General features: G+C 48.9%; 1 protein-coding gene across 1 annotated transcript in view; it reads left to right on the forward strand.

Annotated features, from left to right (window-relative positions):
- The window catches only part of TMEM132D (transmembrane protein 132D), a 547,655-nt gene that overhangs the window by 140,385 nt on the left and 395,164 nt on the right, over positions 1-12,106 (forward strand). The window contains exon 2 of the mRNA XM_045886451.2: positions 5,350-6,247. Within this exon, the coding sequence (XP_045742407.2) occupies positions 5,350-6,247 (898 nt within the window). The remainder of the gene's footprint in view (positions 1-5,349; positions 6,248-12,106) is intronic.

A 12,106-nucleotide genomic window follows, 5' to 3' on the forward strand; every position in this document is an offset into this window, starting at 1 on the left:
TTTCAATGTGATATCTGAAACATTACAATATTTTTAGTATTGAAAGGAGTTATCCAGTTCACAAGGAGAAAAAACTAATGCAGAAGCTTGAGGGAGAAAGTTGCAGGAACTGAAGGGTTTTTTTCTTTTAATTGAAGTGTAGTTGACAAGGATGGGTTTTTGGTGAGGATTGTCAAGTTAATTGGCCTATTATATATATGTATGTTGTGTATATATATATGTATGTATGTATATGTGTGCATATATATATGTATGTATGTATATGTAAATAACATGCAAAATGGGTAGCAGATTTCAAGTCACTGAGTGATTTGCTGCAGGAGAGATGAGAGGGTTCCTTTCTGGTGGATTCTGTTTTCTTAGTGGAGTGCAGGTCCCCTGCTGCGAATGTGTTAGGTGTGGGGTGGGGTGGGAGCTAGGGGTGGGCTGTTGATTATTCGTCTTTGCATAGGGTAACCATCCGAGCCCAGGAGTGGGAAGGAGCAAGGCCAGTGAGCTGAGGCAGTTAGGGACATTGATTTGGGTCTGTCGTCTTGAATACTCTCAAATCCAAGTTCCTGGAGGTACCTCTCTGTCTGTGGCTTTCGGAACTTTCTGGAGTCCACAGTGTCTTGTAGGGCACAGCTGTCTGTAAAGTCATGTGTCTGTTACTGCCCCCCCCTCACCCTTGCATCTCCTCACCCCTGATGGTCACTGACCTTGGGCAAGGCCACAGCAAACATGAGTGTCCCCATGGTTTCCCGGCCAACCTCCCTCCTGTGGGCTGGCTGCCACATCATGGGGCTTTGTTGTTCTAAACGAGATAGACTCTTTTGCACGGTGAAAGGATCTTCATTTGCTCTGGAGGGAAGTGATCTGCTTAAGGATAAATAATTCTATTTGTTGTTGACATTAATAAATGTCTCATATAGTGTTACCTGGAGACAGAGTGTAGCTACACTCTTGGCCAGCGAAGCATGAGGGACAAGCTTGTTGAATCACTGTTGTTACACCTGAAACCAATGCAACATTGTGTCAACTCTTCTTCCAGAAAAAAGTAATAAAAAAATGTCTTCAGGAGAGATCTAAAAAATGGTGCTCTCTGTTTCCTTGGAATTAGGTGAAATATTTATTTTTTACAACCAGGAATGTTTTCTTTTCTCTGTTGTCTTTCCATGATGCTGCTTTTGGGTTTTTCTGGTATCTTCCCGAGAAGCCCCACTATCTTTGTTGAACAACCAATGTGTGACTCACGTGTTTGCAGCCTGGCCCCGGCCGTTTTTATTTCTTTTTGTTTAACATTTACCTTTAGGGAAAACTTCCAACGTTCCCCATCTCATTTCATAAAATTCAATTTTCTGCTTTTTCAAATCTGTTTTATTACCTCTAGAACCATTTTAAATCCCTTACTTTTAATACTGCCAGATCTTCTTCCCTCTCAGCCTTTATTGCTTTATGAATAACAAAGGGCCTGTGTGGTCCGCTTGGTTGAGGGCTTGAAAGTTACTCTGTGTAAAAGGCACTTCCATATTCTTCGGTAAATTTTCTTCAAAGCTGTGTTGTTCCTCTACCTCCGGAATGCCTTCTTAAATGTTTTTCTTTTATTTTGCAGCTTTTGTGTATAGATCCCATTCCTCTTCTGCACTTTGTTTGTTTACTTGCTTCTTCTCTTTGGCTAGCCTTCTACGAGGGTAGTTTCGTGCAGGGCAATTTCCCTTCGCGTAATGGAGTGTGTTCTCTCTGTCCCTGGTTTTCACTTGCTCCTATTAGAGTTCACACCAAACATTCACCCGGAGGGGCCTGCTGATCCCGTGTTACTGTGTTGTGCCCCCACGGCTTGTAACGTGAGCCCTGTGAGGGCGCATCGGGCTTGTTGATACTCCCAGCAGGGGGACCCAGGGTTCCAAAGCTCCTGTGCTGTGGACTAGATTAGGGTTGGCCTGGACCCATCCCAGCAGCACAAGGAGGTGACGTCACACCACCTGTTCCTTGTTAGCAAGACACCCTGACTCTTTGGGGCTTTCCGTGCAGGTGGCCAGGCTTCCTCTTTGGTCTCTGAACTCAGCTCATTGTAAAAGTTGCCTACCAGCCTCAGGAACATCACCAAGTGTGGGGCGACCACGGGGTGCATGGCTTTTGCTCTTAGAAATATCAGGGGAGTTTCTGTCAGGCTGTCTGCTCTTTTCTTTTTATGACCTCATGCTTAGGGTTGCCAGATTTAGCAAACAGAAATACAGGACCCCCCCCCGGTGACATTTGACTTTCAAATCAACAACAAATTTATTTCCTTTCTCTTAAGCACGTGCCCCTGCAATGTTTCTGTTTATTGGAAATTGAGACATAACTGAGTTCCTGTATTTTATTAACCGTGCTGTATTTTTTGCATGTAGCATTTGCGTCCCATGTGACCTCTCAGGAATTCCCGTGGTTCCTGGCTGGCAGACTGAACTTCATGTGATTCTTTACCTGCTACCCTATCCCCTCAGGTACTGCCTTTCGGTCGGCCTAGGGGAAAATGTAAAGGTCGGTGCTCAAATTGCCATCTTCCCCATCTTCCTTGAAAGTGTTATTTAGGGAAAAAATTATGTTTTCAAAAATGCTAAAATTAATATAAAATCGCTCCAAAGCCACTAAATTGCTTTAAGATGGAAACATAGCGCTTTCCTTTAAATTAGTGTTTAAGGCCATGGCATCGAAATCAGATGTAATTTTTTTCTTAATGGGTTATTAATTGAGATTTACTGGTTATCTGACATCTTCCTCATGTTTACGTAGGATCGGGGTTTGTAGGTTATAAGAGCTGCCCCTGTGGGGATTCAAGGGTAATGAGTTTTGCTTCTTAGTCCATTCTGTGTGTTGTGGAACAGAATTGGCATTATTTTAGTCATTTTGTTAAAAAAAAAAAAAGAATAAAGGATGTATAAGTAAATACCATGAGTTTTAGGTCAACTTGGAACACTTTTAAGCAATAAGCATTGAGGTCAGATACCAGGAAAAAGACAAACAGGCCATCTGTGCAAGAAAGCTTAGAAATTACTTCCCTTTCAGGGATGTTTGCAGTGACCCCCTATTGCTTTCCCGAATAAAGTCAGAGGACCCATCGTCATTGTCCTTGGAATGTGTAATCACTTGCACAATTAAGTTTGGTGTCCTCACGGAGTAGGGGTCCGGTGTTCGACAGGAGAGTGCACAACGGTGTTGATGTCTAGTGTGGACGTGCAACTTCGTGGTTTGGCTTTGGCAGTTTCTGGAATGAATGAGAAGCTGGTGTGAGACAGCTCAACGCAGTTGTTCCGAGGAGTGCCAAAGTGTGTTTTTAAGAATCAGGAGACACGGTGTCATTGATGTAGGTCTTTTAAGGGATCTCATTGTGTGGAGAAGCTTCTATCTTCCTTGGCCCTAAATCGCTACAATTACGTGGAGCTCTTGATGGGATCGAGGATTCTAATTACAGAGAGATGGCAGAGAGAACACAACATCCAAAATCCTGCTGTAAAAATATAATCCGCTCTTTGTAATATTAATGTCATAATTCCTTTGTTGATCCATCTGTTCATGCATTTATCAAATACTGATATTTTTCCAGGCGCCCTCCTAGGGACTGTGAAAACATGGAGCAAAGGACCCAGCACCAGTCACCGGGAGCATTGCAGAGAAGTGACTTTATCATGCCTCCAGGGAGTGGCAGGGATATATCAGAGGGTGAGGAGGAGTCACCAGTGAAGGGATGAAGCATTCGGTGCAGAATATTAGCAGAAAACCCACCCCCTGTTCCTCGCTTTCACTAAAACTCACATGGGAAAGTAGAGGGTTATATGAAATAGGACTCCTGAGTGATTTCCAGAAAGTTTAAAAAATGTAATCCTGTTAATGAATGAAGTATCTGGTTATGCCTATGATATTTTTTTGATTTGGGGGGAAGAAATTCCTATTTATTAGGTTGAACTATATGAAATCACTGCTGGGGTCAGTCCAAATGGCTCACTTCTCAGCAGTTTCAAATGGTTCAGCACCACACAGATCTTGGTTGCTTCCTTGGGGTCAGCCTGGCGCAGGTGTGGTCATGCCACTGAATTGAGGGTGGTCTTCCCTGGGGGCTGTCTGCGCACTCAGGACGAATGTGCGTGTCGAACCGGAGGCTCGTCCAGAAGTGGAATGAATGCAGCCTCTCGCCCTGCGGTGTCGCAGCTGGGCGGGGCTCCGATGCCCTGGTCGGGCCCTCATGCTGCACACCAGCCCCGCGGAGGCCACGCGGTTCAGTGACCCGTCATCTGGGAGCATGCGCGGCAAAGCCATGCACAGGACCCCGTCTCTGAGTTCTCCGCTTTCTCCTCCGCTCTCACTGCCGCCGGGGTCCAGACTCGGGTGGGCGTTACGCATCAGAACAGGTGTCCATGGGGACCTTTGAAGCAGGTTGGCACAAGGCATGTCAGGGCCCGAGTTGCTTTCATTGCAGAATAACCAGAGAGAATCACATGGCTACTAATGAGCAGGGCTTTGTACGACTTGTGGAACTTTGCCTAGAAAGTCAGTGTTCCCAAAGCCAATAATTTCCATTTCTAAAACCGTTAAATTGGTTCTTGCATTGTGTAATTTCTATGTCTGTTTTTCTTACGGAAAATAAGGCATACTGTAAAAATAGCAGTTTGGTTTTTTTTTTTTTTTTTCTTTCTCCCCTGATACAGGGATATGTTCAGTAAGGAAAAAAAAAAAAAGAATGCCTTTTGTGCTCTGGGTTCCAAAGAGCTTTCAGGGAGGATGTGGCTGTAATGAAAAGGATGTGTTTCCTGGGGCCACGGGGTGTGTGCCTTACACGCTGGGGCCCGACAGGACACAGTCAGCTCGCCTCCGGAGGGTCCTCTCAGCACATGCTTCTGTGCTTCTGGGTCTCTCAGCTGAACCCCAAGGGGCGTGTGTGATGTCTCCGGGATTGTGAGTGCCCATCTTCATGAACCTTCGCCCCGAGTCCTTTAGCGTTCCCCAGTGGCCGGATGTGTCATAGGTGGGATGTGGACCAGAGAGGGTCAGGTGGGATGTGGACGCAGCGTCAGCGCCCATGCTGAGACTTACTTCTGTTCCTAGTCTCAGTCCGTCTGGTGGCATCAATGGGAACAGCCCCCTCTGTCTGAGGCTAGTGTGCTCTTAAGACTTCCCTCATCCCGGGTGATCGCTCCTTTTAGCAAAAAGAGCAAGTTGTAGGCATAACCCCGCTGTAAAAACAGCCTACTTAATATAAGGCGAGTGGATCGTGTGAGAAGTTTTGGTTGGGACAAAGATGGCAATGGGTAACAAAGGGGTACGAAGACGTCGGAAATAGCGTTAGCACCGGCCTGGGTTCCTAATGCCTGCGCTCCGATTCCCTCCCGACAGTGACCGAAAGCCGAGGGGTCCTGGAGAGCATCCAGAGGTTCTCCTTGCTGCCCACCTACCTCCCCGTGACCTACCACATCAACAACGCCGACGTGTCCTTCTTCCTGAAGGAGGCCAACCAGGACATCATGCGCAACTCCAGCCTGCAGTCCCGCGTGGAGTCCTTCCTGATTTACAAATCCAAGCGGCTGCCCGTGCTGAACGCCAGCTACGGGCCCTTCTCCATCGAGCAGGTGGTGCCCCAGGACTTACTGCTGCCCTCCAGCCCCTTCGGATTCACCAACAAGTTTTCCCTCAACTGGAAACTGAAGGCGCACATCCTGCGGGACAAGGTGTACCTGAGCCGGCCCAAGGTGCAGGTGCTCTTCCACGTGCTGGGCCGGGACTGGGCGGCGCAGAGCCCCGGCGAGAGGCTGCCCTGCCTGCGCGTGTTCGCCTTCCGCGAGACCCGGGAGGTGCGGGCCGGCTGCCGGCTGCAGGGGGCCCTGGGGCTGTGCGTGGCCGAGCTGGACCTGCTGGCCGCCTGGTTCGGGCCCCCCAGCGTGGTGGCCGGGAGGAAGAAGGCGCCCGGGCCGCCCGAGGGGAGCCCCGTGGAGCTCTACTACTCCGTGCAGCCGGGGGACGCGCGCGGGGACTGTGCGGCCGGCGACGTCCGGAAGGGCAACGCCATCCGGCCGGGGAAGGACGGGAAGGATGGGCTGGACGAGGCCGTGCCCCACCTGCAGAGGATCGGGAGCGTCTTCCTCTACCAGACGGGCAGCAGACCCGCGCTGAGCGAGCTGCGTTTGGACAGCAACGTGGCCATCCTGTACTCGGCCCGGACGGCGAGGCAGGGCGACGTGCTCACCTTCCCCGTGGCCGTGTCCCGGAACTGCAGCGCCGATCGCTTCACGCTGAGGTGAGTCCCTGGGAGCACCTGTCCTTGCCACTCCGGGGCCGGGCGGGGCCTCCAGCCTCCCGCTCTCAGGCCCCACAAGCTGCGTTCGCGCCTTCTGAGGTGGAACGCCTTCGAAATTTCATAACCCCCCCGGTCAGGGTAAGATGGAGAGAATAGTTTGCTCTTTCCTGGTTGGCAGTTTGGTGGTGAGGACATTCTCATTTACAGCATAGTCCAGGCCCTCCCAGAACAGTGGCGGGGACGCGGATCTGCGCCCTCGGGCTGAGCGTGGGGTGTCATCAGAAGTTTGAGGGAGGCGGGGGTGGTCCCGCTGGGCCCTTTGTGCCTCGGGGAGTCAAATAGCTCACAGTCGAGTCGAGTCGGCAAATGGGATGGCAACAGTTGTCTGAAGGAGAGAGGGTACAGTTTTGCCAACTCAGATCTATTCCAAGCCTGTGAGTTCTAAGTATGATATGGTACCAACCTCACTTAGTTTGTTTCTCTCTGGAAATAGAACTCCGTGTTCAAAATATAAAAGAGCATAACGTGTGAAGAATATACAGTAGAATTTGTCAAGCAGCTTACATAAGAATATACTAAAGACAAGACATTTAGAAGGAGTACTGTGCACTTTGGGGGAAAAAACGGGTTCGTTTTCACTTGGAATGTACTATGTGAGAGAAGCTCTTTGCCTTGGCTTGATGGGATTTTCATGAAACCATTTTCTGTTTGTTTTAAACACAAGACAACTTTGCTACACAGATGCTTGAGCGCCCGTGTGATCCTGATATCGTTACCCAACGAGGAACCTTGATCTCACGTGCCACGTACAACATCCCCGATGACCCCTGAAAATAGGGTGTTTCCGTACGTGATACACGGTTTCTGTGTGGGTTTTTTTAAATTTATTTATTTGACAGAGAGAGAGAAACAGCGTGAGAGGGGATAGGGTCAGAGGGAGAAGCAGGCTCCCCGCTGAGCCGGGAGCCTGATGTGGGACTCAATCCCAGGACTCCGGGATCATGACCTGAGCCGAAGGCAGTTGCTTAACCAACTGAGCCACCCAGGCGCCCTCTGTGTGGGTTTTAAAGTTCATGCCCCGATGGTCAGTTCTCTCATCCTTCTCCACGTGGGCTTCAGATCCACTTTTTCTTTGTTCTCCTTTTTCCCCTTTCTCTTTGTTTTTGTTAAGGGGTGGGGAAGTTTCAGGAAGGAATCATTCTTTCGCTTATACCTTGCACATTTAAGCTTTGCTGATTGTGACCTTTTAATCTTAACTAAAGACACAGAAACTCATGCACAACATTAATGATTGAACGTGGCTGATTCTTGGGAGGTGCAGACTTTTGGTGTAGGCTGATGGTGCATCAGGGGATTGATCCCCGGGGATTTAGGCCACAGAAACACATCTGCAGGGCTGAGGCCTCATTAGCTCTCCTTCTGTGCTCTGCAGTCAGTCCAGGATTCAGCTGGTCGCAGACTCTCTGCACGTTCTGCTGGCTTTGTGCTCTGCTTTTCCAGGATTGACGGTCTTATATAACATTCTTTGTGACGATGGCCACTTACGTAGGGAACTGTTTTGCTGATAGAAACAAAAGGTTTGGAATAAGAAGAGCTTTGGCCTTGCATGATTTTGGACCCTCTGCCGTCCTGTAGGTTTGCTGACGGCTGGTTGTTGGTTTCCTGGGCCCAGGGTGAAAGCCCCAAGTCTCCAGGAGATGACATCTGCATGCAGCCTTTTTGGGAGGCAGTTGTATGTGCCCTATTAAACGTCACAGAAGGCTTTGTATCTGATGACCACCTATTGCACGTTAAAACGTGGGCGTCAGAGTCCTGAGGGCAGCTCTGTCATCGGCCAACTGTCACAAAGCCAGCAGAAATTTGCTTTGCTGGGCTGTGTAATCTGAGGAGTCCAGATCTTCGCAAATTCAGAAACAAACACATTTTGAAACTCCTAGATGCGGTGGCCCCACTCAGAATCCGAGGTTTGAGGATTTGGGATGTATAGCAAAAGCGTACTTGTTTCAGAGTTCAGCTAGAAATTCGTAAAGAAAAGATTCAGTTTTTCAGCTCAGATGATAGTGAAATTAAGAGTTCATGAATATGTGTTGAACGTGGTGAGGTGGGACGCTTTCCGTCTCCTTAGAAGGAGTAAGATCGTGCTGGCTGCCAATTTCAAAAGCTGTCATGATGAGTGAGTGATACAGGTTTGTGGCAACAGCTGGAGGTGAACCCGGTCCGGTCATGCTGTTAGCACTGAGGCTGAATGCTCCTAATTAGAAAAAAATAAAACAGTATATCTTTTTTAATGAAGTCAATTTGACACTAATTTAATATAGCTTCCAAATATTTAGAATGAGTCCAGTTCTGCTGTGTCTGGCCATCTGCTGTAAATAACCCTGCAGGCTCCAGCCATGGATCCTCGGGTGCTTTTCTCTGAATTTGTGACTTTTGTTTCTAGACGTCCTGTGTTGACATGTTAACATGGTCAGGGGTGGGCTCATGTTTTATAGGTCAGGTGCCAGTTGGACATCCATGGCCACTTAAGGATGACCAGGGATGGGAAGGGGACTAAATTAAGTGCCACCCACAGGAGGGAGCCCTCCCAACCATATGGCAGCTGACATTTGAGCTCTTTGTCGATAATGATTGACTGCCTTCTGCCACCTCTGTTATTCCTGTGCCTGTGACCTGAGGGTGACACTCTGGCTAATACACAGGGCTTCTATTCTGTGAATCAAGGTTTGTCCTGCAGATTTTCAGTAAGGGTAGTTAAAACAGTATCTGTGTGTGTGTGCAGGTGGGTGTGTGCATGGTGTGCATATGTGTGTGTGTGCAGGCAAGTGTGTGCATGGGTGTGTGCAGCTGGGTGTGTGCATATGTGTGGGTGTGTGCATGTTTGTGCATATATGTACGTGTGTATGCATGCACAGGTATGCGTGTTAACTGTCAGAAGAAGAGAAGCTGGGTGGGGCTGTTTGTCATCTTATGAATTCTGTTCCCTCCCGCAGCTCCTGTCTTCCCAAGCAGACCTCCACAAAAGAAGAAAAACAAACGCTTTCATTCCCTAGACATCTAAGGATCCCTTTTAATTTCAGAAAATGTTTTCCTTCCAGTGAATAACGGAAGCATCCCATGGCAGTTGGGCCCTTTCTTCATGTTCTCACCTCCTGTTCTGTCCCGTTTCTCCCCCCCCCCCCCCCCGAGAGCCAATTTCAGAAGCAACCTAGGTCTCTAATCACCTGACTGTGTGTCTGGAGGGAGAAAAGAACGTGGTCTCTCTCTCTCACACCCCCCTCCCATTCTTCTGTTACTTTTCCCCACGGAACATCAGTTCGAAAGGGGGCCTGGTCATCAGATCTGAATGTGGGGCTGGAGCCAAATATTTACATAGCAGGAGCTTGGTTCCCAAATACTCCAGGAAGTGCAGGTGGAAAGGTCCAGAATCCGATGAATAGGGGTTTTTCTCAAAGTCAGAGACCTTCTTGAATTGGTTGAATGAAGGAATGAGTGAACGATTGCCTTGTTGATTAGGAACAAATGCATATATGTGACTGAGGTCTTTGCCGTGTTAAATGGTAAGTGCTCAGGAGTGTGTGAAGGATTGTGTGTCCGGCATGGTGGTCAGAGGCAAGGCTGTCTTTGAAGAAGACATTATGACCGAGGAGATGTTCTTGCAAAGATGAGAGTTAGGAAGGCAGCAGTAAGAGAATAAAATAAGAATATTTGATGAGGGCAGAAAGGGGGCCTGGGATGGATAAGGCTTGAAAGGTCTTCATTGGCGGTTTGGGAAGCCCGCTTTGCTGGTTTCTGAGTTTGTTAGGAATTAATGTGGTGGTTTGAGATTGACCCTGAGCTTCATTCACTTGAAGGATGCAGGCTTTGGACCTGCCCTGACCTAGAATCAGGCCCTTTTCTTACTCTATTTCAGGTAGAATATGCCCCAGTGTAGCCAGCAATATTCTTGGTTGCAGGCCATAAATCCCAGTCTGATTTATTTAAGAAAAAAAATAAATAAAGGGCATGTAGGGTATATATCATGGGTTTCAAGAATTAATAAGAGACAGGGGGGTGGGCACTGGGCTTGGTGTCTGAGAGACGGTGGACAGAACAGCTGACCCCAAGCAACTCTTCCCACCCACCACTGTGAACCCCTTCCTCGGCCCTTGTCATGCTCACAACAGGTGCAGAGACTTTGGAAAGGCTCCCACTGGCTCTCATGTCTACTTGATATCTGTGCGGGGGTGGGAGAGGGGCCCCGTGTGGTTCCCATCATGAGACATGGGGTCCGGCCATTACCTGTCACTAAGAGCACATCCCACGGGAGGAGGTATTTGCCTCCTGAGGAACCCAGGGTGCTGTTGGGAAGGGGGTGCGTGCTGGGTGTCCCCAAACCCCAGCAAGGTCTGGGACATCTGTGCCTGGGACTTGCCTCCCTTTGTCATCCAGTGGACATTCATTGGCAGAGTGGTGAGGAGTAGACAGTGGGCCAGAGGTGGACGGAGAAAGGAGGGTGTTCTGTCTGTTTTAAACAAGCTTTTGGTTGTAGAGTAGATGTCGATTTACAGGGGAGTTGTGGGGCCAGTGTAGGACAGACCCAGACCGCTCCTGGCTGGTTTCCACCATTAGTCACATATTACGTGAGTGTGGTCCATTTGTCACAATTAACCAACCGGACTTGATTCACATTCCCCTAGTCTCTGCCCCGTGCCCATGTTTCTGCTCCAGGATCCCAGTCAGGACGTCGCATACGTGTGGTCATTGGGTCTCCTGAAACCTCCCCCTACTATGACCATTTTTAAGTTTTGAGACTTAACTGTTCAGAAATTGGAAGAACGTCTCTCCAGGGAGACTTGTCACATGGTTTTGTCAAGACTAGATTGGAGTGATGAGCTTGGAGTGGAAACCAGAGAGACAAAGGACGATTGTCGTCCCATCATGTCGCGGTGTGCCTGACTCACCTCACTGGTGGGGCTGAGTGAGTGTTCCCCTGGTCCCCCACCCGGAGGCTGCCCCCCATGCTGCCTGCTTTGGAAGGAAGCTCACAGTTACCGAGTGGGGAGTGACACCCACCTCCTCGAGGCTGTCATGTCTACCTACGTTATTTGGAATTCTGCAGGTGAAATTTATTCATTCAGTCACTTATTTATTTCATTAGGGGCATCTGGATATTTATGTTACAGTTTGGGTTATAATCCAGTAGAGCGGATGGGGTTTCTACACCTCATGCTGCTGACATTTTCGGATTGGGTAGTATTTTGTTTAGGGGGGGTCAGTCTGGGCCCTGCAGCCTCCCCAGCTCCCACCCACTGGGTGCCGCAGGACAGAAACCCCAGTTGCGACACCCCAAAATGTGCCCAAATATTGCCACACGTCCCCTAGGGGAGAAAATACTCCTGCAAGTTAAAAACCACTGAACTAGATTATGATCATTGGGGAAAAAACGTTTACGGAGTGAACTCACTACTTGCACAGAGGAGGGTTCAAAATTTAGAATTAAGGTGACATCGCGTGTAGTCAGATCGTTCTCGAAAATCCTTTAAACTGCGTGCAATGTACATTCTTCCTTCTGCTAGAACGTCTGCTCCATGAGGCAGAGGCTGTTCACTGCTTACACTGCTTGGAAGGAGCAGCTTTCCCCTCCTGCCTCAAAGCACAGAACCTCAAGGGCACCGAAAGTCAGCTTCCTCTGCCCAGTTGACTTGGGAAATGGCCAGAAGGGGAAAACCAGGAAGCATCGGGAAGCATTTCATGCGCTCTTTTCTTGCTGCGGGGAGCTGTGGTGGGGCGGCTCGTGGGGGTCGTAGGAAGGAGGGTCTCCACACTCCCCTTCGGTGTCTGTCTCTTGGTGCTGCACCCAGGAAATGTGGGAGAGGAGAC

Source organism: Mirounga angustirostris, unplaced genomic scaffold (assembly GCF_029215605.1).
Source record: "Mirounga angustirostris isolate CCGP_5_RB_7025 unplaced genomic scaffold, mMirAng1.0.hap1 SCAF_14, whole genome shotgun sequence".
Taxonomy (NCBI): domain Eukaryota; kingdom Metazoa; phylum Chordata; class Mammalia; order Carnivora; family Phocidae; genus Mirounga; species Mirounga angustirostris.